This window comes from Macrosteles quadrilineatus, unplaced genomic scaffold (assembly GCF_028750875.1).
Source record: "Macrosteles quadrilineatus isolate MER2022 unplaced genomic scaffold, UCM_ALF_1.0 Scaffold_5__1_contigs__length_97177068, whole genome shotgun sequence".
NCBI lineage: Eukaryota > Metazoa > Arthropoda > Insecta > Hemiptera > Cicadellidae > Macrosteles > Macrosteles quadrilineatus.
In genome coordinates this window covers 22,536,402-22,560,865 of record NW_026542598.1, presented here as the reverse complement: position 1 = coordinate 22,560,865, position 24,464 = coordinate 22,536,402, and the positions used below count along the sequence as shown (strand labels likewise).

The window sequence follows — 24,464 nt, the reverse complement described above, 5'->3', positions numbered from 1 at the left end:
TTGTTAAAAGAAATACAGTTCATAATAGGATCAACAAATAAATTCAACCAAATTTGTATAGTGGAGTATTCATTCAATTTAGTTTTAAAATAAATACACAGTATGATCTGGATGACGTGTTCGTTGGATTGTTATTAGTTTAAAACCAAGCATTTGGTGTTAAAACAACTATTCTAAACCAATTAAATTCATCCGTTACAAGTGGAAAGAGGTGAAACTTATTAGTGAAAACAAAAACTAGTAGAATTGGTCTAAAACCTTTACAGATCTATTTTTTTATATTTCATGTTTTACAAACATCCAAACAACTTCTAAAAAATAAATAGTATGTTGAGATAATAAAAAGAAATGTTTTTACAATTTTAATGCTTTTTAAAACAGGTCCTTTGTATGTCAAAAAGAATTGAGTGTTATTTTTTTCAATTTTGAGGGCCATGATGAAAAAAATTTTAATTTGATCAGTGCAAATGTATAATATAAACATTTTAATGGTTAATTTATATGTAAAAGATAAGTTGCTATTACTAACTGTCGAGGAGTTACTCAATCGGTAAATTTCATTTGTTGGTATTACTATTGAAATAAAATATCATTCTTGGTTGGTATTTTAAAAAATTTCCTGGAGGAACTGTTTCAAATTGGTGGCCCCAGTTGTATCCCAAAATGTCCTGTATTTTCTTTTGTTCGGATATATTAGTGAATAATAGAATGAATCCTATTTTATTTCCTTCAACTATAACAAATTTCAAAATATCAAGTCATCAAAAGATCAATAGAGTTACATTGTCCAACAATTAATTTCTAAGGATTATTAAATTGTGAAAGGAAAAATAATATATAATCTCTGTACATACAAATAATATTAATATTAAATTGAAACTTTACTTACAATTCATTTACAAATTACACTTAAGACTGTAATATATCTATTTGACATATTTATATTTTTTACAAACATATATTAAAAAATACTCTAAAAAATAGTACAAATAATACAGCACATTCATGTACAATCGACAAACAATAGGACACGTAGAGTATTTACATAAAGTACAGACAAACAGCTATCGTAATTGACATTTGTACACTATTTTTCCTTTGCACTTTCGTCAAAACGTCATAACCTTATTTACATACAATGTGCAAATATACATTTAAACAAAAGAGGAATTTTACATGACAGACCTAGTAATTCACAGTTTTATAAATATTATAATAACAAGTACAATTTTACAAATCCATATCACTTTTCAGTAGCTATATACTTTATTCGAAGGCTGTACACATCAGGCTCACTTTGAGTAAACCGTAAATCCATCACTTAGTGAAGGTTAACAGATCGCATCTAGTTATCAACGTATATAAAACTGTCGGATAAAACAAAACAATAAAACGTTGATATAACCTATTAAATTGCTTAAAATTGCCACTAGCATCACCTCACCACGCAGTCTTGACTGAGCGGGAGGGTGCTCGTGGTCGGCGCCTGCACTGCAGGAGGTGTCTCTTCACTACTAGGTTCTAAAGTCTCCTTCTTCATCTTGTAACCTTCTTCGCACCGGGCAAATTTTAACCTTATCGGAGTTATTTTGGACGTCCTTACTTTGTCTAACTCGGAACACTCACTAGTCCTGGCGGCGGTGGGGGAGGGGGGAGGTGGACTATCACTAGGGACCACTGTCTGTTGCGAAGGTACACTCCCGCTGCCGCTGTCGTCACTGCGCTTGGGGAGCTTAATGATCAACTTGGGCGTTTCTCCGTCTGTGATGACTTTCACTTTAGGAACATCGGTGAAACTCTTATCTCCTTTCTTCTTCCTGCGACTTCCGACTACCTCCTTGCTCTTTTGCTTCTCTTCTTCGTCAAAGTCGGCCATTACCATTTTCCTAAACTTCATACTTTCTCTCTTTAATTCTTCCACAGATGGCATCGGGACACTGCTCAACCTCTTCTTTGGCGGCCTCTCTCTCAGATTCTTTTTCTCGTCATTACTTGGAGCCACTGGACCGCTGGATTCAACAGAGTTTGTAGTGCCAAACTTGATCTTAAGTTTGGGAGTGGTTACAGTTGTTGTTTTAGGTTGTCTGCCTCTTCTCTTGAACGGATGAGGATTATCTGGCACGACAGAAAGATTGCTGTTTCTCCTGTCAGTGTCTTCATCAAAATCTAAATCGGACGGTTTATCTTTTCTGCGTTTTTTATCGTTGCTGGTGTCTATTCCGGCATTGTAGAACTTGTAATCCTCACGAGTGGGTATGCTAGTCATAGATGCTACGGCTTTCGGAATAGTGATCACTGTTCTACTGAGAGGTGGTGCGGCCGTAGGTGGGGCAGTTTGACCTGTAGCTACAGCAGCTGCTGGGTCATCCATGTTCTCTTGTGTCCAGTACTGCCTCAGGAGTTCCTTCTTGCGCATCCGTCTCAGGTTGGATGGTCCGGAGGCATTGACGGAGGATGGCATAGATGATATACTGGAGTCTGGAGCGGTCGGGGGCAACACAGGTTGAGCAGCTGGCACGACAGTTGAGGCATAGTTGGCATCTAGGAAGGGTCCTTTAATTTTTACCTTTAGCTGATTGCGCGAGTCGTTCATTGGGTCTCTTACGATATTTGTGGTGATTTCATTTTGAGCGTCAGTCGGAGGAAGTACTTGAGCATCCTTTTTGTTTTCAATCAGAGGTTTGTTCTGAGAAGTGTTAGATTGAGCTAGATGTTCTAAATCGTCTATGCTGTAGTCTTGATGTTCAGCAGCAGTGTTAGATGAGAAAGCACCGATGAGGTTATCGTGGTACAAGCTGCTACTTGTTTGTTCGTATGAACTGTAAGTTCTCATATCTACAGGTCCTGGCAGCATAGGTTGTACTACATCAGGGAAGTTTTCAATTCCCACTCTTGATGCATTTTCCTCTTCATTGTGGTTAGTCAGGCGACTGACAGGAGTAGGAGGCTTGAGTTCCCTAACATCGGCTGAATAGTTTGATTTAAGTTTTGAATTGTGATGAGGGCTAGTAAATTTAGGAGAAGATGAAGAATCTCTTGACAAAAATGAGCTATCAGATGATTTCCTTTCATGAATATCAGTTGAACGTCTACGCTCACGCATCGCTCTCAGATTTTCCAAACTATTATCGATGTCATCATCAAAGTCAAAGTCATACACAGTTCCTGCCAGTTTACTGTGGATAGCATTCGGGTCTGAATTATGGTGGTACTGTTGATGAATCTGACCTCTTCCTCTACCTCGACCCCTTCCTCTACCTCGTGAGGTTCCTCCTCCTCTGCTGCCTCTTCCCCCTCTACCTCTGGTGGTGCCTGGCTCTCGTACTCTCGAAGGGGTTTTGGGAGGTTCTAACTGTCTCGGTGATATTCCGGGTGATTTTGCTGGTGATTTCTGTTGCTGAATAACCCTTGCAGAAGACCTAGTTGGTTTTGCAGGAGACTTTTTACCAGGGGCCGGTTTAGGGGGAGGTGGTGGAGGTGGAAGAGATGGAGGTGGTGCTTGTTCGACTTGAGTTTCAGATGGAATATGGTTATAAGAATCAATATTCTGAACTGGAGATTCTTCAGTTGGTTGAACTTGCCGGCATTGTTCAGGAAATGGTGCTGGAGTCATAGGTGTTGGAGGTTCATGAATGTTGGAAGGCGTCATCGGAGTTAAAGGTGGGTTGGGTGATACCATTGCTGCAGTTAGGGCCATGTTATGTGATGAGGATGTAAATGCTGCAGCACAAGGCGCTGGAGGTATATGCAATGTATCATCCACTTTGGGCAGCATTCCATGCGCCCCAGGATAAGCTCCAGCAAAAGGATATAAGTTTGTAGCTGGGAAAGGCATTTGCGGAGGGAATAATCCCACGGGACCAACAAACTGTGATGCCTCTGAGTATGGATGATATGGCTGACCGTCTGGGAGTGCACAAGGACCGTATGCCATGGTATGTAGAGTTGGGTATTGCACCAATTCAGGCAACATATTAGGTATACTTGGAGTCGGAGGAGGTATATCATGGTAGGATGGTTCTTCTCTTTTCCCTGGATCCACATCATCTCGATGGGAAGAAGACGATGTGGAGGAAGCTGAGGATGAAGAAGAGCGTCTAGAAGGAAGAATTTCACTTTCTGCCCATTTATTTCTTCCATGGACATCAGTATAAGGAGATGGTATGGGCTCATAATGGTGGGATGGAATATTACTGGGAGGGACCCACCTCTCATCTGCTTGTGCACTGTTGCTTCGATCTACTTTGTCTCGTCCAGGAACTTTGTCAACATCAATTGGCATTGCACATGATTGGTATGAGTATGGATCTGCCTGATGATAAGGTGGAGGGATTTCATGTTTTTTGTCATGAATGGGTTGAATCATATTTTGGTCCATAGATACCATATCAATGTTCGGCTGATGCTCGACTATTGGTTCTATTACGTTTACTGAACACTCAATTTCAGTTTTGGGTGGGTCTGCATTTTCAACTGCTTCTACAGGGTTGGGTGTTTCAGGAGGTATTGGCTCTAAATTCAAGTCTTGCTTAGAATCTTCAGGAATTTCATGTTGTGCAGAAGCAAACTCAGATCCAGGGGTCATTGGCTCAGACAAATCAGATTGGGTGGTTGTTTTCTTGGCATACTCTAATCTTAATTTTTCTACAAGATTGAGAGTTTCACGGGCACTGTCTTCTTTTGAATCTTCTTTGAATAAAATGTCATTTGAAAAAGAAAAGGTCAAAGGTTGAGCACGTAGAATTTCATCAGAATTTCGCGGCAAACCAAAACCATCATCATTGACGGTTTCATCTACTGCTAGCATGTCATTTCCAAAATCAAATAGATCAGCTACAGCAGCATCTTTTGGTTGTTGTTGAGGTGAAAATATTGAGCGATGTTGGTAAGATGGAGCTGATAGAGATGAATTTCTTGAGCTTATCTTCTTTGGTTCTGCTTCTGAATCTGCAACTTGGAAGTCACCTGAATGAATGTCATTACTTTTATCTTTTCCAAGATTGGATACAATGTGGTGTCTTGATGTCGAATCATTCTCAAAAGTAGAACCCCCTTTTGTAAATTGGGACTCATGTGCATCATGGTTATCTCTTTTAAATTGATGCCTATTAAGTAGTTCTCCATCATACGCTTCTTTTTCGCCTGGTCTTAGATGTTTTAAATTAATATCACTTAGGACAATATCTGCTTGACCTATACAATCATCCACAGAGTAAATGTTAGCACTATCTTTATCTTGGCTGACTTTAATAAATGGAGTATTGGATTTAATATTTTGGATGTGTTCATCATTGATCTCATCAATAGTGTGCCTTTCTTTATTGAGATTTCTAATGTTGTTGTTACTCGCTTCTGCATCAGTAAGTTTTGTAATGGTTGCTATATTATCTGATGTCTTTGTTTCTACTTCATCGATGCAAATTTCTTCTGAACTTGAAGATCCATCAGATTCATCAGAGCTATCTTCATTAGTATCTTTGGAAATATCTTCATTTTGTTTTTGAGATCTCGTAAGTGATCTCTGTTGACCGGTCTTTTCAAATTTATCACTATGGTAGGACTGTGTTACTTGAGAAATATTCAAATGTGCTTTTTCTTCCGCATACTTTTTATCATTATGAGTCCCCAATCTGTCATTATCTCTTTTGACAAAAAGATTGTCTTTTGTTTTCGTTGTGAGCTTTTCAGATGTTTCTGAATTCTTTTTACTTTGTTGATCAGCCAAATCAAGTTTTTTAGCAGCGCTTGGATTGTGTTCATTTCGTAAGCTTACCTTCTTATTAATTTTCTGGCCCTCAGTTGTAATGTGTTGGGACTTGTTTTTCTCTTTCCTGCTGATTTCATCACGAGACTCTTCTGATTTCTTTTCCGGACTATGCTCTGTGATGTCACTTGATTTTCTCTCCCTTCTATCTCGCTTGGACTGTTCTTTTTTCTGTGGCGACCGAGAAGTCCTTTCCACTGAAGATTTTTCATCACCTTGGGGTGTATTCGACCTGCTTCGACTTTTAAGACTGGTAACTGTGGTATGGGTTTTGAAAGAAGTATCTCCATGTTTGGCTTCAAGTTGTCTGAGTCTATCACTTGAACTTGATCTAGTCTTCCTATCTTGTGATGTAGGTTTACTTTTGGATCGGGTTGATTCCTCTCTTTCAATAGGCGGCTGCTGAAATTGAAGCTCAGGCCGCCCGTCGGAAGTTTTAAGCTTCTTATCGGGCGTTTTCCTGAGTTTCTTTGAGGCAGCCAACTTTGTAGAGGAATCATCTTTGTTTCTTTGTTGTTCTTGGGGTTTAACCTCAGAGGCCTTTCTTTGCAAGACAGTATCAGCAGATTTCTTTGGAGAGGGTGACAATGTCCTCCTTGTGGGTGAGTCATTGTCTGATTCTGAACTAGAAGGGGTTGAAGAACTGCTTTCAGCGGATTGCTGTCCCTTGTCAAGAAAGGGCGTATCCGGTTTTTTGGGTTGAATCTTCTTTTCTGGAGATTTAGATTTTTTATCTTGACTATCTTGTCTGTGAATTTTAACCTGGACAGGTGGCTCAAATAAGCTTTTCTTATCATTTGTCTTTTTTGGACTTAAATCTGTATCCTCACTATCAGAACTTGATGTTGTTGTACAAGAATCAGACGAAGAGCTTCCTGAGGAAGACGATGTTGATACGGAAGATTTGGATGTTCGTCTTCCTTTCTTCTCAGGAGATTTTACTGATTGTTTTTGAGTTCTATCATTTTCAACATCTTTTTTGGTTTTGATAGTGTCTGTTTCTTTCTTATTCTTTAAGGAGTCTGGTGCTTTCCCTTTGTTTTCTATATCTGGATCTGGTGTTGAAGGTTGTTTCTGTGAACCTGGTATTCTTCCACTTTTCATGTGTTCAGCTGCTTTTTTAGCTGCTTGGCGTTGAGGGACATAAGCGAGAATATCAATAGTATCACCAGTTTCTTTATCAAATTCATACACATCATTGTTTAGTTTAGCATCTTTAATATTTTTCAGATCTTTATTGTCTTTGTTTTTATTTTTATTAGTTTTTAATTTAGATTCCTCACTAGGAGACACATCTTTAGGTGGAGAATCTTGGTCTGGGGCAGCAACATCAGGCTTAGTTTTTACTTGGTTACCACGCATACTTTCAGTTGCCTTTTTGGCAGCTTGTCTTTGTGGGACAATCAACTCAGTAGGTGTAGATTCAGTAGAACTCTTTTTCTTGGATACTTTGATATTTTCTTTCTCTCTTTGGTATTCATCTGCAGAACTCTCATCTTTGACGTCATCCTTCTCATTCCTCTGTAATCTCAAACTTGTTTTTTTAGTTCGTTTATTCTTACTCTGCTGACCACCAGCACAAAACTCTTTCATTGCAGCCTTTGTTCGCATCGTAAGTTGTTGTGAGTCACTGGGAGCTGTGTCTTCATCAAGAGCGGAGGGTTCAGAATCGCTATCAGAATAAATTCCACTGATTTTTTGGGAATCTTTCTTGCTACTAGTTTTAACAGTCATTATTTCATCACTATCATCGCTCGGTCCGGACTTATCCGTAAGTTCTTTTTCCATCTGCCTTAGAGATTTGCTCCTAGGCGATTCCCATTTAGCTTTTGATGGTTTGGATTTGGTGCTCACTTCGTCTTCAGTGGAAGAGTCAACAGCCGCACGAGACACAGCTCTTTTCTTACTCAATTTCTTTTCTTTGTTCATTAATGAGTTTTTCTTTGAGGTCGTTGCAATGTTCACCTTCGATTTTCTGTCATCACCACTTGAGACCGCGCTGTCTATATCCATTCTATGTAGCCTCAACTTGCTGTCGGTTTCACTTCCACTGGACATGCTTCCATACATACTTCTGCGACGTACAACGCCTCCGTTAAAGTACATTTTCTTATAAGGATTATCTGACTTACTCAATTTGACTAACCCATTTAAGTCGAGTTTTCCTTTGTCTTCAGGTGTAGGGGAAGCGATACCAGCGATTCTTGCCAGGACGGTGTCAAAGTCGGTGCTCAGTTCTGGAGCGTTAGCATGGGAATACATCCTGTCATATATGGAAGGCCCGTGGTTAGCTTCTTTTACAGCTGTCAACTCTGTGCTGCTGAGAGTGTAACTTGGCTCCGTAAGGACTGACACTTGCTTGTGGAATGTCTGTTCTCGGAGCCGGAAGAAAGAGCGGGACAACTTTTCTCGTCTGCTAACCATGTAGCACAGGTTGCGAACCTGAAAATTAATTTAAGTTAGCATTAACTTTAAGGTATAAGGTATAACAATAACAAGTAAAAAGTTCATCATACGACTTAAATTTATAATTGAATCAATTTTTAGTTTAAATTAAATAACAAATAATGTAAATTTAGTTAATCTTTTTTTCAGGCAGTTTCTAGTACCATGAACTAACCATTTTACCATATTAGTATAGATTGTACATGTACGTGGTATAGAGAGGATAAACAAAGTGTAGAGTAGAGAATGGATTGTGATGAATTAGTAATCAAATAATGGATTTTGGTTCACCATTAATGGAATTTGAATACTTGATATCAACAACTTATTAGGTAGCTTGAAATATCTTCAAAGTTAACACTGTGTTTTTATAAGACATGTTTTTAGGTTAGGTATTAGTATAATCTCTTGTTATCATTCTCTCTACTTAATGTTTTTAAGTATATGAATTTATAATTTTACACAAAAATCCCCTGTATTCCACCATTGACTATTGATAGAACAAAACATTACAATCCATTTATGTTAAAAGTTGTAGCTAGTTTATAAAGAAAAAATTAACATTTTTAAGTAAGCTATTGAAAGAGTGGGCTGGCGTAAATTACTGATTGCTGTCGAATAAGCCAAATTGATTTTAACCAAGCCAAAGTGTAAGGACAATTATTGACAATCAATAAAAACTAAGAGTGAAAATAGAATTTTCACACCTTGTACACGGCGACTGGCTCATTAAATATTATCTATTAGGTAGAGATGTGCGAGCACAGTTTTTTCAGGTCGAGTCGAGTAATTGAATACATTAAATACATTAATCCCTATTGATAAGTAATATTGCATAATACTTGGTAACTTCTTGATCAGCATTGTACGTGTTATTAAATTTACGGAAAGTAAATAAAAGAAACGTCTTATAACACTTAAAACATATATTTACGCTTATACTGTTACTCACAAGACGGTAAATATACAAAAACGATGGTAAGTGGTGATCGATTTCGATTGGACACTCCAATCATCATCATACCCAATATCTGACGTCATTCGCCTATTGGGTATGATGATGATTGGAGTGTCCAATCGAAATCGATCACCACTTACCATCGTTCTTGTATATTTACCGTCTTGTGAGTAACAGTATAAGCGTAAATATATGTTTTAAGTGTTATAAGTTATAAGACGTTTCTTTTATTTACTTTCCATAATACTTGGCTAAAATTACTTAATACTTAGCATATATTAGTTATTAAGGTTGCAATTACAATATAAAGTTTAATAAAGAGATTTATTCTAAAACTTTACCTTTTATTTCCTACCTTTTCACCTTTAGTTTTGTAAGTTTATTACCATTATTCTTAGTTGGTGTGGTTTTTGTAACAGTAGGCCTACAAAATTTCCAATGGTTTGACAGTGGGTAAAAGAAAAATAAATTTTTTAATCTTGTATCTTAATTGTAAACAAACATTCTGTCAAAATGTATGTTAAAAATAAAGTACTTAAATAGGCCTACAAGTAGCCTACCTTACTAGTCTAGGCATAATAGGAAAGTTAGCGGAAAGTTTAGGTACAGTCCTAATCATCTCTTTACTTTATGTTTTTTGGGTCGCTGAACACGAATATGAGGTTTGCTGACAGATATTTTGCCCGGAACATTGGTTATTTTGTGAAAAACCTTAAAATTTGGGCACTTTTTTTGGTTTTTCGGGCAAATCTCGGTAAGTATGGGTTTTTGAGAAAATCCTGCTTTGTAAAATTAAAGATGACAAAATTTACTACAAGTTTCCTATATAATGTTTGTTTCTACGACGAACCGATTCGCCACTAGAGCACACTAAAAAAGGCAAGAAGTACAAAAAATTAAAAACATTGCTAAATGCTGCCGTTTTACATTAGGTTTCCATGGAAACAACCCATGTTACGATAATTTTAACTATTTATTCATGATAACAAACTGAAACACACTTAAAAATACCCCCGCCACAGCAAACCTGCAGACTAAGCGAATTTCCATTACCCTGATAATCCAATCAGGAAATACAAGTTTAACCAGTACTTAGGTTTGCTGCAACAGGGAGGGTAAAAGGTGTTTTTTGTAAAATGTAAAAATTTGGTATGAAATGAATGCATTGTCCAAATTTGATAAAAATAACATGGGCATTGTAAATTTACAGATTTTTTGAATTTTCTCCGTAACCATTAGGCGCATAACAACGCTTTAATATACTAAATTATTTGTTTTTTAAGCTCTACTAAATGGTATGGAAATAAACCGCTAAATTTTAAGTTGATAGGGTCAAAAATAGGAAAAACCAATTTTTACCCCATAAAACCCCCCATAAATCTCTATTCCCATAGTCCAATCATGCTGGTTCGCGAACTCGTTTGAATAGACGTAGGTTTATACGTTTGTCCCAATTTTCATCAAAATCTGATGATTTCTGACGAGTTCTCGACCTAACGGACACATATATAAAGTGTCCCGAGTCCAGGTCTTACCATGAGTAATACGGTAATAGCTTATTCCCTATAGGGGAAATTCACTAATAAACTAACTAGTGTGTCTTCTGACCACAAAACTAAACCTGAAATAAATACCCGTCTTTTAGAATTAAATTGTGGAAAATGGAGACAATCTTTCTTTTTATAATGTTAATAACCCCATGAATAGGTTGGTTGGTAGGATCATGTAATTCACTCTCTTCGGGTTGAAGGTTGGCATTCCATCCATTTTTTTATGGGCCCAAGATGAGAGAAAAAACATTTTCTTCCACATCCTCATTTGCTTCTAAGGCTTCCTCAAGGGTAAGAAACTGAGGACCAAGTTTATCTTTGAATATTCTCAGCTGCCTACAGTTTTCTTCTTTATAGCAAGGCAAGGAGTGGTGAGTATGTTGTCGATTAAGTTTTTCTTGGTTGATGCTTGGTTTTTTATGGTTGAAAGGTCGATGCTCTGGTCATAACTTTTGTGTAGTAGGAACCCACCATCAATAACATACTACACTTGGCCATGGAAGTGATTGTTTTCAATGGGGACAGGGGCTTTAGGCCTTTAAAGATTTGATTTTGTTCTTTGTGCAAACCGTTGTTATCAAACAACGAGAAAGAGTATGGACCCAGTTCGTAGGACAAGAAGTGTTTTAGTTCTTCATCAGAATTCTTAGCGATGCTGATAAGTTGAAACAATGTGTTGGGGTATACGGGTAAGAATTCTCTACTTTCATCGCGTTATTCTATGGCAAGTGGCTGGACACGGTCTACTCGTCTGAATTTGACGTTACCAAAGTTAATAGTTATCTACAACTCTTTAAACGTGTTTCATCCTTTTTTCTCAATCACTATAGCAGTCAACCTTGTGGCCAGCAACATCCCTGTGCTGAGAAAATAAATGGGGGTTTTGTGGGAACGGGAAATGTTCCAGCAGTCAGTCATACATCTTGGCATAGATTTATCAAGTGTGTTTCAGTTCATTATCATGAATAAATAGTTCTATAAATAGTTCTAATTATCGTAACATGGGTTGTTTCCATGGAAACCCAATGTAAAACCTTTGTAAAACGGTTAGGGTTTTTTCATTTTTGGTTTTGCCCAGCATGATCGGACTATGGGAACAGGGATTTATGGGGGGTTTTATGGGGTAAAAAATTAGTTTTTCCTATTTTTGACCCTATAAACTTAAAATTTAGCGATTTCATTCCATATCATTTTGGAGAGCTTAAAAAAACAAATAATTTAGTATATTAAAGCGTTGTTATGTGCCTAATGGGTACGGAGAAAATTCCAAAAATCTGTAAATTTAAAATGCTCATGTTATTCTTATTGCGACTAAGTAAACTGTTGTAGTTTGCTTGTTTATGAACATATTTTGATCAAATTTTGAAAATGTATTCATTTCATGTACCAAATTATTACATTTTACAAAAAAACACCTTTTTACCCTCCCTGTTGCAGCAAACCTAGGTACTCGTTAAACTTTTATTTAAATAGGGAATAAATGTCATATTTCTAAGGAGGCATTTCAGTGTAAATACAATTAGGGAAATGGAAATTCGCTTAGTCTGCAGGTTTGCTGTGGCGGGGGTATTTTTAAGTGTGTTTCAGTTTGTTATCATGAATAAATGGTTAAAATTATCGTAACATGGGTTGTTTCCATGGAAACCTAATGTAAAACGGCAGCATTTAGCAATATTTTTAATTTTTTGTACTTCTTGCCTTTTTTAGTGTGCTCTAGTGGCGAATCGGTTCGTCGTAGAAACAAACATTATATAGGAAACTTGTAGTAAATTTTGTCATCTTTATTTTTACAAAGCAGGATTTTCTCAAAAACCCATACTTACCGAGATTTGCCCGAAAAACCAAAAAAAGTGCCCAAATTTTAAGGTTTTTCACAAAATAACCAATGTTCCGGACAAAATATCTGTCAGCAAACCTCATATTCGTGTTCAGCGACCCAAAAAACATAAAGAAAAGTGATGATTAGGACTGTACCTAAACTTTCCGCTAACTGCCACTTATATTCCTAATATGCCTAGCCTATACTGTTAAACACAACAATTAATTATTGTAGATTGAAAATTGTACTGAATAATGTAATAGGCTCATACAATAGTAGTTATAGAAATCAAAAGAAACCTAGACTTAGGCCTAACTCACTATAATCAATTGTATTCCATGCACATTAGAACCCCAAGAAAAAATGGAAGACCGAGAAAATTATAATGATTTTTTTGTGCTGTTTTCTTTAAATCCCTTTTTAGGAGTGCTACTATTGTCTTTATGAATGATTTTATACTTATTTATGAATTATCTAATGTTTTACAAGTTTACAGAATAATTATTTTCAACCACGGGAACAACAATTTATAACAGATGCGTTATTAAGGTCGATGACCCAAAACATTATGATTGCGCAATGTTGTATTTTGACATAAAAATGCAAATCATGGTATTAAATCTAGTTGAATAATATTTCTCCTGGTCCCTTGCAGATTGTATTATCAATGCTAAATAATCGTGGTTAATCTATATAAATAAAATTAGAGTTTTGTCTGTACATTGCTTAGAATAATGAACTTTTTGGTTATTTTTACATTTCATAGGTCAGAGAAACCGAATCAAACCTTATCTCAATTTCTGTCTGTCTGTCTGTCTGTCTGTCTGTCTGTCTATCTGTCATTCTCTTGGTAACGCTAAAATACGCACTTTATTACAACTACTCCTCAATAACTATAGCACTGTCCCGCCTGAAACTTATTTTCCAAATACTATACATATATGAGATGGTTTTAGACGTATTTCATCGAATATGAGACAGTTAGATATTTAACAGTAAACCCTTGAAAATCAAGTTTTTGTCGATTTTTGACGTGGAATTTCTGGAAGCCCATGTTAACCTTATGAGAAATGAAATTATTGAATCTTAACAGCTGTTTCAATTAAACAAGTTGGTTCTGTTCTGTGATGTTCAATAGCATTAAAGTTACAAGGATTACCAACAGGGTGCAGCACTAGCACTATTATTTCTTTTACATTTATGACAACAGCTAATTTGCAACCTGGAGGCGAGTGAGCGTAGCGAACGAGCTAACCTGAAGGCAAGTGAGCGTAGCGAACGAGCTAACCTGAAGGAAAGTGAGCGCAGCGAACGAGCTCCAACATACAGGTGAGTGAGCGTAGCGAACGAACTTCAACCAGGACGTGATTGAGCCATGCAAACGAGATCAGATAGTAAAAATAAAAGTAAGCCTACCGTTATAGGATCGACCGGCAGACACAGAGGTAATTTAACCTTTTATTGATTGTCATACCGATCCGGAACAACAAAAAACAACATAAAATGAAGCTATGTATAATAGTTTGGCCAGCATATCTTAAAATATGCAAACCAACTGCTGTTCTTTATATAAGAAGGTTTCAACTGAATATTATAAGATCCCCGTGCGTAGAACGGGTACACAGCTAGTTCAAATTATATTTTTGATGATTCAAATCGACTTTTTTAACCATAGATTTATTGCTTACGTAACAGTTCAGTAGTGGAATTTTCTATTGTGGAACAGTACTTTAAAACAAAACACTACCGATCATGTCATTCTGTGTCAAGTCCAGATTATGCCATTGCCAGTCAGTCGCCGGCGACTGCTTGGAGTTGACCTATTCTGTCGTGACAGCTATAAAAATAGGTTAGGACAACTACCTCTTGGTTATTTCTACACTGTAGAAATATTTGTACTATTGTAGAATCTACAGTAATACAAATTAATTACAAAGCATTTTATGTAAACACAAGTTACATTTTAGCAAATATTGATTTTTTACAATTTTAAACCAAACTCGACTCGAAACTGCCGAGTTCAAAGATAAGCTCGAGTTTCAAGGCCGTACTCGACTCGAACTCGAAATCTCGAGTACTCGCACATCTCTACTATTAGGATAAAAGTTTGATACAGCTCAGTATCAAAAAATAATTAAAAAAGACTACAAAACTGCCAAAAGGAATAAATGACATAGTAGCTGTTATTCAATGTAAAACCTTCCCAAATTAAACTAGGATCAAGATAATGGGGTTCAAACTGAAATAACCAATGACAGACGACATACCCTCTCCAAATCCTGTCGCAGCTGTACGAACATTCTCATCTTCTCCACATCCGCTTGCTCCTGCTGTTTAGTGAGAAGGTCTACGTCCTCGGAGCGAGGTGCCAACAGTGGCTTGTTGTAGCCGGCGCGTCGCTTCAACACCCAGTAGTTGTAGATTGCGACCACCCCCTCCTGATCTACCTCGTCGCGAGCATGTGTCACATCCGTCACGTTCACGTGCTTCTGGAACTCAGCTTCGATCTCTTGCAGCCTGCAAACAGTGATCATGTCAATGAGATTCATACGCTTAAAAATATATCTTTGAATGGTGTGTATGATCAGTAAAAGGGTCCGCCAACAGTGTGTCTTTCATTAGTATGAAATATTTCATTATACTTTATTGGGACATAGAATAACATTAACAAAATTTTCTGCTGTGACATTATTTATTAAAAATTGCTCAGGAAGATCCTCGAATATTGTTCAAAACCCAAATTTCTGTGTGGCAGGTACTCTGACATTCTGTAATGCAGTCTGGCCAGGTTAGCTAGGGTCCCAGGGCTGTAGAAGACCCTCAAATGACTTCTAAAATTTGGAATAATTCTTCTTACCAACAAGAAAAGATGACAATAATGTCGTTGTTGAATAATTTCACTGTGATTGCAGACGATGTTCTTTACTTCGAAGGTATGGTGAGTGATGATGATGTCTCTATGATAGTAGAAGATAATAATAATAGTATCACGATCACAGATTTATGACAAAGAAAAGTGCCATAAAGACGGAAATTTGATTAAGTATTTACAAATTTCCATATGCAATGATTTTTACTCAACCCGTCTTGAGCTATTATTGTACAATCTTGTCCATCCCTATTGAAAATAATAAAAACATGATTGAGGTCAACTCTAAATCAAGAGCATAGGTCTAATCTAATTTTTTATAAACATAGATATGGACTTATTTTGGCCTTATTGGAGACATAGAAGTTGCTAAGACCAGCACAGAACTGACTAGTAAGCTAGTTAATTCTAGTATCTAGAATTTTCAATTGTAGAATAAAGGGTGACAGCAGCTAGCTTACTTTAGAAGAAGTACAAGGCCATAGAACACAAAGAAGATTAAAAAACACAATTTTTCGTCCACCGGGGGACTTTCTCAAGTGTAAAAAGTGTGGGTGTGTTGCTAGCCTAGTGGTTAGCGTCTTGGACTTCGGTGCGGGAGGGACGGGTTCAATCCCCAGCACACCCACAAAACTTCAATGGGTTTGCACCACTTTCCCTTAAAAACCTTTAATCTCACATTGACTTGAAATCAAAATGCCACTGGCGTAGGGGAAAAAGTGGAAAGAAAGACCACAAAAACTGAATCAATTTTTGTAAACTTTCTTTCTCTACACCATATATACTGTACTTACTTTGCAGCTCTTGCTTGATTCTTTTCTTCAGATGTCATGTCTTTCCTCTTTTTCTTCTTACACTCTTCGTCTTCAGAGGCTGAACCACTTTTGTCCTTTTTACTACTACTGACACTGTGTTTTTGACAGTAAGACTGAAAAAAGAATTTGTAATTGTGATTAACTTATAATAGTTTATGCAGAATGGTCAAATAATAGTAGACATTGATAGAAGCTATACTTCTCATTGGGCCTTGAAAACTATTTTCATGCATACTTTTAAATCCTCAAGTAAAACTTGGATGTAGAATTATTCACAAAAAATTAAATTTTTAGTATTTATTAGAAAATAAAGAAAATATTAACTACTTTTGAATTTTTTTAAAATTACAGTGGGTTTATTTGAGCATTAGATGCACGTTTTCTTGTCCATTTTAATCAATGTTACCGTACCCTTAAGTTGACCCAACTCTCAGGTATATTTATCTGGTCTAGGAGAGATAAAAATAATCTGTATCCTTGTCTATCCACACTCAAGTTAAAACAAATTTTTATAACTGAGAAAAGTAAAAGACCAGGATATTATACAGGGTGAGTTTTAATTGTCCCCCCCCCCCCCAACTTTTTTCTACATTTTTTCAAATATCAATCCCAGACCACTTCCAAACATTGTTGGGTAGTAAGTACTTCATTTTGACAAGGTGGTCATTTCTGGCCGCCATCTTGGATCCGCCATATTGGATGCAAAATATTTTTTTCAAATGTAAAGGTGGGGTTGTGACCCATTATTTCGAACTAGATTTTTACTCTGATTACAATGCCGCAAACCGTTTAAAAAAAAATCTTTAATCATTCAAAAGTTATGGGGCCTTTTTAAAACTTTATTTTTTAGCCCATTTTAACATTGTGCATTTACAAACTAAGATCATAATCTCAAAATAGTGCTAGATAAAGATAAGTATACACTACCAGTCGTTGCCAACCTATTTCCAATATGGCGGATCCAAGATGGCGGCCGGAAATGACCACCTTGTCAAAATGAAGTACTTACTCTTACTACGCAACAATGTTTGGAAGTGGTCTGGGATTGATATTTGAAAAAATGTAGAAAACAGTTGGGGGGGGGGGGGGGGACAATTAAAACTCACCCTGTATAATATTATGATTGGCCAACAGAACTGTTTTAAATTTAAAGTATGTACCAAAATTTCCTTCCTGCATAGGAACTGTGGCTGATGGTCTCCACTCAACCAATTAAAGTAACTAGTGGTCGTCCTGTGGTCGAAACTCGACCAAAAATAATTAATGTACAGACTTCTCTATTTTCTCCCCACACTGTAAATTAAGCATGTGATTGGAATTTCTTCAATTTGTTTTGATTTTCTGTTTACATTTTGTTGTTATTTCGTCACCATCATGGCAACCCATATGGTCCATGTTAATTTTTTGAAGTTTTTAAATTAATTTTTTGTGCTTATTTGTTAGCCTATTTTAATTTTTAAATGCATTCTGCACATCTACAGGAAAATATCTTTCCAACAGTATGCGTAGATTTTCCCTGCGATGCACGCGAGCTGAGAAAAAAGGTTTTAAAGAAACATGCTTGCCTATTAATAAATAGATAGATACTAGAACCATACCCAGTGATCATTAATATAAAGTAACATGTTTTTGTTGGTTTAATGTGCTTTTCTTGTGTGAATCGCTTGAATCCCAAGAAAGTTAACTTCTAGTCCCTGAATAAGTAGGCCTATATAGACAATGGCTTTATGGAAGCAAAAATCCTGGTCATCCATTTTGATGATGAGTTAGAGCTGTGATACAAATGTTGGTGCATACTTAAAAACAGAATTTGGTAAAAAATACATTTTCCTGTTTCAACTATTCAAATTTATGCAAATAATAAACTTACTAATTTACTGGGAGAATATAAAGGCTACATACTCTTAACTTGACGCCGTCGTCAGCATTCTCGTCCTCAATGATCGCTCTCATCTCGAGGCCGTGTTTGAAGGCGCAGGTCACATGGTAGGCTGTCTTGCAGGTCTTGACTGAACACTGTATACAAGCTCCGACACGTTCCCGACACAGCACACAAATCAGGGCCCACCGACTTTGCTGTAACCCACACATCACTATGATGTTTATATGTCTCAGGTAAGCCTGCTGGCAAGAGCCCTATCTTGTAATCTGACTACTAAACATAGGCCTGTTTTTTACAATGCTGTTGTTTTTCATTTAATAGGAAACCGTTTCCTAGAAAAACAAAAGATACTCTGAATGTATTGACCCTCATCGAATAAAAATAGTAATTGATGATTTTTTTTGTCAGGCAAAATAATCACGTTTTTAACATGACTAGAAAATAGGGATGATTGGGACTATAATGTCAGTTCATAGGACAGTACAGGACAAGATTTGTTCATCATCTCAATTCTTGTAAAAATAATTTGTCAAATAACACATTGTTTTCTGAAGGAATTGAATCCAGTGAAACACTAAAATATACTAATAACTTATATTTTGAACACGGAATTGATAGCAACAAAAACTGAGCAAAAAATTAAAAAAACTATAGCAAGAAATTATTATTATTAACAAGCACAATAATTTTATCGGAAAAATCAAGATGGCAGTTGTCTGCTACTACTTCACAATTATAATAATACAGCAGTGTAAGACAAAACTACACGCCGTTGTGAAATCCCCGTTAATTTTTTGTGTAGGTTAGTTGTGTATCCATTCTAACATAGTGTATTATTAAGCCAAGTACTTTCTCAATACTCAGCGATAACAGTGAAACTTAACCACTCACCGGTATACTGGAGATTTTGGTGATGGGTTCCATCCGCTCGACACATCCGATGCTGACCTCTGGGATCCACAGTGCGCAAGACACGTGAGCCCACTTGTGGCCAGACCGGGTACACTTCATGGCTCCTCCCTTGTTGGGACACAACACACACTCGGGCCGCAGTCCCAGCGCGCACGTCCTACAGTGCCACGAGCCCGCGGGGATAGCAGTGATGCCGTAGCAGGCCTGGTGTACGCAGATGTTGCAACAGTCGCAGAATACCATCTCGTTGCCTTCCTCAGAGTCCGGCTGTAACAAGTACGGACGTTTTTGATTGTTTGTGGGGTTGATTTAGGTATGTTGAATTATATTGGAAAAGCTATGTGGCTAATTAAAAATCTTTTAAAGGGTTAGAGTTAAGCTAGAGAAGCTTTGTGTCTAAATTTTTATGTGATTGGCCACACTGAAGATTGTATTAGTTGCGACTTCAACCAGAAATTTCTCTTCAATAGAAGAAGTCCAAAAATTAAGAAAGAATATCAGTGATGTTTAGTCTTTAAATAACCTAAATTACAAGTACAGAGTCAAACGTACTCTTAACATAAGAGAGTGTTAAGTATAAGTACTTAAGGGAGAAAATAAGCTCATAAGTTGGCAGCCCTGCCTCCTTTACTCCATTACAAAACTGCTGATATATATTGTTGTATTGTAGCTGTAGCATACACATTTCTTGGAAATTTACTGTTAATAATTTAACATATTGTTTTTGTAAATTTGAAGATGAGGTAGGTAGATAGTATGGTAATAAACTGAAAGTAAATAATTTTTTTTATGCCAAAAAGGTTTGTAATTAAGTTTTTGAGATACCAGTAGGCCTACTGTTAGTACCTAACAAATCATCTACAGGTTGTATGAAATGGTAAGATCAAAAATACAATACTTAGGCCTATTTTCCCATGAATATAAATTAATCTTGAACATTGGTTATGCCTTGTTCACAATCACAATAGGCTAAAATAAATGCAATAGGCTTAAGCTGATTGGTTATGGAGTAAAGGAAGCAGGACTGCCAACTTAATAGCTTGAGCTATTTCTATATAATTTTCTCCTAGCTAAACTAGAGGAAATCTAATCTCTTTGGAACCAGGCATCAGTTCACCAGAGGTTTTAATAATATATTTAGGAGGTTTTAGTAACCCAATTTGTTTGAAATCAGTGATGTTCAGATTTTTGAGTATGGATATAATTAGACATAATGTTCCTTTGACATAAGTTGTAACGAGTTTCAAATGCAAATGAGCGTAGTTGGATTGAGCCAAGCACGCTGATGTCAACCACTGACTACACATACATGACTTTTTCCTAGAGCTAAACTAAAAGGATATTGAAGGCAACTGTAAAATATAGCACCTTCATTTCAGAACACAATATTAAAAACAGAATAAAATTATAAAGTAAAACAGATGTTACTTACAGAACGACAGACATCACAGATGACGTTTTCATCAAACTCAATGCCAAGGCCCTCTTCCTGCTTGACGATGGTTTGGACTTTGTCCCAACATCTGATCTCCAACTCTTCAACCACCCTCTCCAACTGATCTTCTCGGATTGGCTGAAGACCTGTACAAAGAGTCAATTACTTACTTTGTTTGATTTCATAACTCAATCTTACAGATTCTATTTCAAGTTGTTGAAACACCTGTCCAAAAATTAAACAGCATGTTAACTCTTTGCAAGGTACATGAGAAACATTAAGTGAATATGTTAATGTCCTGTTTACATTGCCCCTTTTCCTAACTTCTTTGTACATTACTTCTCCATGTTGTTTGTTGAAGTTTAACAGGTGGTCTCCTTTTTCTGTCGCCATTGCTAACCCCATTTGACAGACAAATACGTGACCTCAGACTCTCTTGAGCCACCATCTTGTGCAAAAGTATATTCATTGTGTTTGCCTTACAACTAATAAATCGAACTTAATAGTAGTTTTTTAGGATTTGTTGTTTCTTGGTTTTTTTTACACAGTTCTCTGTGTGTGGTGTTTCTTTTGTGATTTATGAGCTTTTGACTGGGTTTGTGAGTCTTGTTATCATAAGGTACTTACTTTCTCATCTGAACACGAGATCAGATTTCCGATTATAAATTGTCATGGAAACTTGTTTTGACTAAGGTTATGGAAAATGTGCACACCTCAAATACCATTTAAACTTATCATCACTCAAAATAAACTTAAAGCTAAGTAATTTTTTTTACACAAACTAAGTAGGCCTAACTAACACTTAAACCATCTAGTGAAACCTAGATAAATTATTGATCTTACAGTACGTATAACATTGTACGTATAATACGTAGGTCTGCTTATAATTCAATTGTGAACTTACCCATTGAGGCCCGCTCTCCGTTCAATATCCGAAGCCACGCAATATCACATTCGTCAAGATCGTAAGAACAAGCTTTCTCGGCTTTTGCTGGCATGTTGGAGAGATGGTGTTCGTCGAATCTGAAGCTTTCATCTTTTGTGATGCGGATGTACTTGTTTTTAGGCCTAAAACAAAAATAGTGTTGACATTTCTAAGCAATTACCAAATGAAGTTAGAACATATTGAAAAGCTCTTACCCCAACAAAAGGCTACTAAAGTTATCATGGTTACTGATTGCCCAACCACAAACTGTTGAGACATAGCAAGCACACAGCAGACAGATGTGTAAGGGGCAGACGATTGTCAGTGCAAGCGGATAGTTTGATCTTGAAGCTAACAATCTATATTATTTCTTTGTCTTATTTTATTTTTGTCAAATTAACTGTGTTGTTTCAAAAGCAATAATATGGGAGCCTGCTGAAAAATAATAATTGGCCACTAGTTTAAAGAAACATATTTCATCAAAGGATCGTGGACATTGAGGTTATGTAACCTAATTTTAGAGGCATCTATTGACGACCACGGTTGATTCGCCTCCCGGTTGATCCACACCCGGTTAATTGAGGTTCTACTATATGTTTATTTGACATGGACTTTTTTAATACTCACAGACGGAAGTCGTTGAACCCTCGGTGATGCTGGCTGATTACGGTGACGGAAGGGCCAGGTAGAGAGTCTGGGTTGACGGGAACCTGCACGCCACGCTCCCACTCCTGCTTCCACTGGTCCGAGATGGTCCAGTATTCATCAGCCCCCAGTGGCTCCGAGTCTGGCAGCTTCATGGCACTGATCAGATCTTTTCTGAACAGCTGCAACAACAACACAGATTGGATCCGGTTCCGAGTAAAACTGAGTAGCAGGTAGAAATGGGTTGCTAGAAAGTGAACGGTTGTAACGGTTGAACGGTTGTAAGAACTAATTCTGCTACGGATCAATAAATTGATCTGAGTGATTTCTTTCAACAGGGGCTGAAAGAACTGACTAGACATTCAAAATCAGTTACTCCAAAATAAACTAATCATAAGAGGGTTACGAACTGGCTTGATATTATAGCCTAGGTGGGTAAATTCAAAGTAAACAGCTCTGAAAGAACTACTCAACAGAACAGAAAAATGGGAATTCACTTAGTTGGCAGATTTGCTGTGGCAGGGGTATTTTTAATAATATTAATATTTTGTGAATAGAAGAGGGGCCAGACATGAAGACACCATCTCGAAAAGTGGACACAACTAAGGATAAATTATTATTTATTTTTTTGTTTGTTACCAAAACCGTTGGAAATGAAAATGTCTTTTGACTGAAACCAAAGTCAAACAAACTTTGAGGTACTGCTCAGATACTTTTTCAGGGCTTTTTGAAGGGCTGATGTACTTTTTTCATCAGCCCAGAAACAAGTACTTGCTCTTCAAAGTTTAAATTTAAGAGATAATACCTGGAAGTAAACAACAACAAAAGACACTGACTAACATGGCAAACTGGGTAATGCAAAGAAATAGCAGGCTATAGGATGATTATTTCAGTGTAAGATTATTAAGTTGCTGATAGAGTGGTGCAATCATGGACACCAATTGCTCCACCACCTTCAAGGAGAAGACAGAATGCAAGCTTACTAAAGACTGGATAAAATAAATGATTTATTTTGACTCAACAAAATTATTACAAACCACCTTAAAACAATCATTATCTGATGTTGATTATTATAGTTCGGCCGCTTAGAAAACGACCTGCGCACTAATGCTAAACCAATGCTGGAGGAGGTCGCTTTCTAAGCGGCCGAACTATAGTAACATTAATAATAGTTACAAGTCAAAGTCACAAGATTATTTTATTTAATTCATAGAGTTCTTTATTTGACTTTGTTTTGTACAAACTATGGAAATACAGAAGCAACATAAACAGTACTGAATGTAACAACTCAAACCACAAACTCTGTCAAGTTCACTCTAACTGATTGACTCAGTCCAGTCCAGTCAGTGGCTGAATTAACCCTCCTAGAAAGTTATCGTCCTACAGCATGACGCTAAGGGTATTAATACGAAAATTTGACGTACATAGGAATTCCATACAGTAAGGGAAGGCATCATCATACAGTGTTACGCTAAAGGTATCAAAACGTAAATTTGACGTACTGCCAGTCATTTTATTATACACAAAGCGTATTGACACGTAAGTTTGACGTATGCGTTCCAAGGAACCGTTTCGCAAGGAAATAAAGAGACACACTAGGACCCAACCAAGCAGCCACCACAAAGCAAATGACTGCTGAGAGCACTGCAGGAAGGAAGGTAGCGTCGGTTGAGGGTGTGATGCTAAAAATATCTCACCCTACATCAAAATTTACGTGTGATACCCATCTAGGATTAATATGTTTATGTCCAATGGTTAAATGCTGAGGTACTCATGATTTTGACGAATCACATTGCATTTGATCTGTAACCGCCATGACAAATGGCAACGGCAACACTGCACAAGACCACTATTTCAAATTTCAAGTTAACGGGTAAAATTTATTTATTGATGGATGTGACTACATGGCTACATGACAAACAGCCAAGCCTTCATTCAGCAAACCAAAAAGGGCTTTTATTTGTTATTGTTTGTATGTTCAGTGGTTCGTACCAATTATGTTTTTGTCTTTCTCTTTCTTGAACGAGGTGAGAAAGTTTAAATGTAGTTTAGCTTCGTCCGTCTAGTTAAAGTCTATTAAAGTCTGTCTAGTTTCTTCGATATTTAATAATGGGCTTTGTTTTAGTCGGATTTCTCTAATAAAATTTACATGTTGATGTGAATAATTAAACTTGTTTTGTCTGTAAATAATAAGTGGATTAGTTTATTACAAGAATGTAAAAGTAGTTGTTGTTTTTATGTAATAAATTGTGACAAACTCTTGATAACGTCTTCTTAAGTTTGGAAGTATTTTAAAACTGATGAAGCAAACAACAGATTTGCAAAATATAACATATTATTTAATAGGCTTATCTCTAAAAGCACTTTTAACCCAAACCCACAATAAGGTACTAGGCTTACAAAAAAACCATCACAGTCACCAAACTAAGTCTGTATTAAATCTTT

The 24,464-nt window shown here is 36.7% G+C and overlaps 1 protein-coding gene across 1 annotated transcript in view; it reads right to left on the bottom strand.

Moving 5' to 3' along the window:
* Positions 1 to 536: 536 nt before the first annotated feature.
* LOC128995473 (PHD finger protein rhinoceros-like) overlaps positions 537 to 24,464 on the bottom strand; it is a 30,134-nt gene continuing 6,206 nt past the window's right edge. Inside the window, exons 5-12 of the mRNA XM_054420492.1 lie at positions 22,002 to 22,201; positions 21,354 to 21,517; positions 20,447 to 20,595; positions 18,994 to 19,281; positions 18,123 to 18,296; positions 16,200 to 16,333; positions 14,804 to 15,053; positions 537 to 8,206 (exon numbers count right to left, since the gene is read on the bottom strand). Coding sequence (XP_054276467.1) covers positions 1,436 to 8,206; positions 14,804 to 15,053; positions 16,200 to 16,333; positions 18,123 to 18,296; positions 18,994 to 19,281; positions 20,447 to 20,595; positions 21,354 to 21,517; positions 22,002 to 22,201 — 8,130 coding nt within the window. The 3' untranslated portion in view covers positions 537 to 1,435. The remainder of the gene's footprint in view (positions 8,207 to 14,803; positions 15,054 to 16,199; positions 16,334 to 18,122; positions 18,297 to 18,993; positions 19,282 to 20,446; positions 20,596 to 21,353; positions 21,518 to 22,001; positions 22,202 to 24,464) is intronic.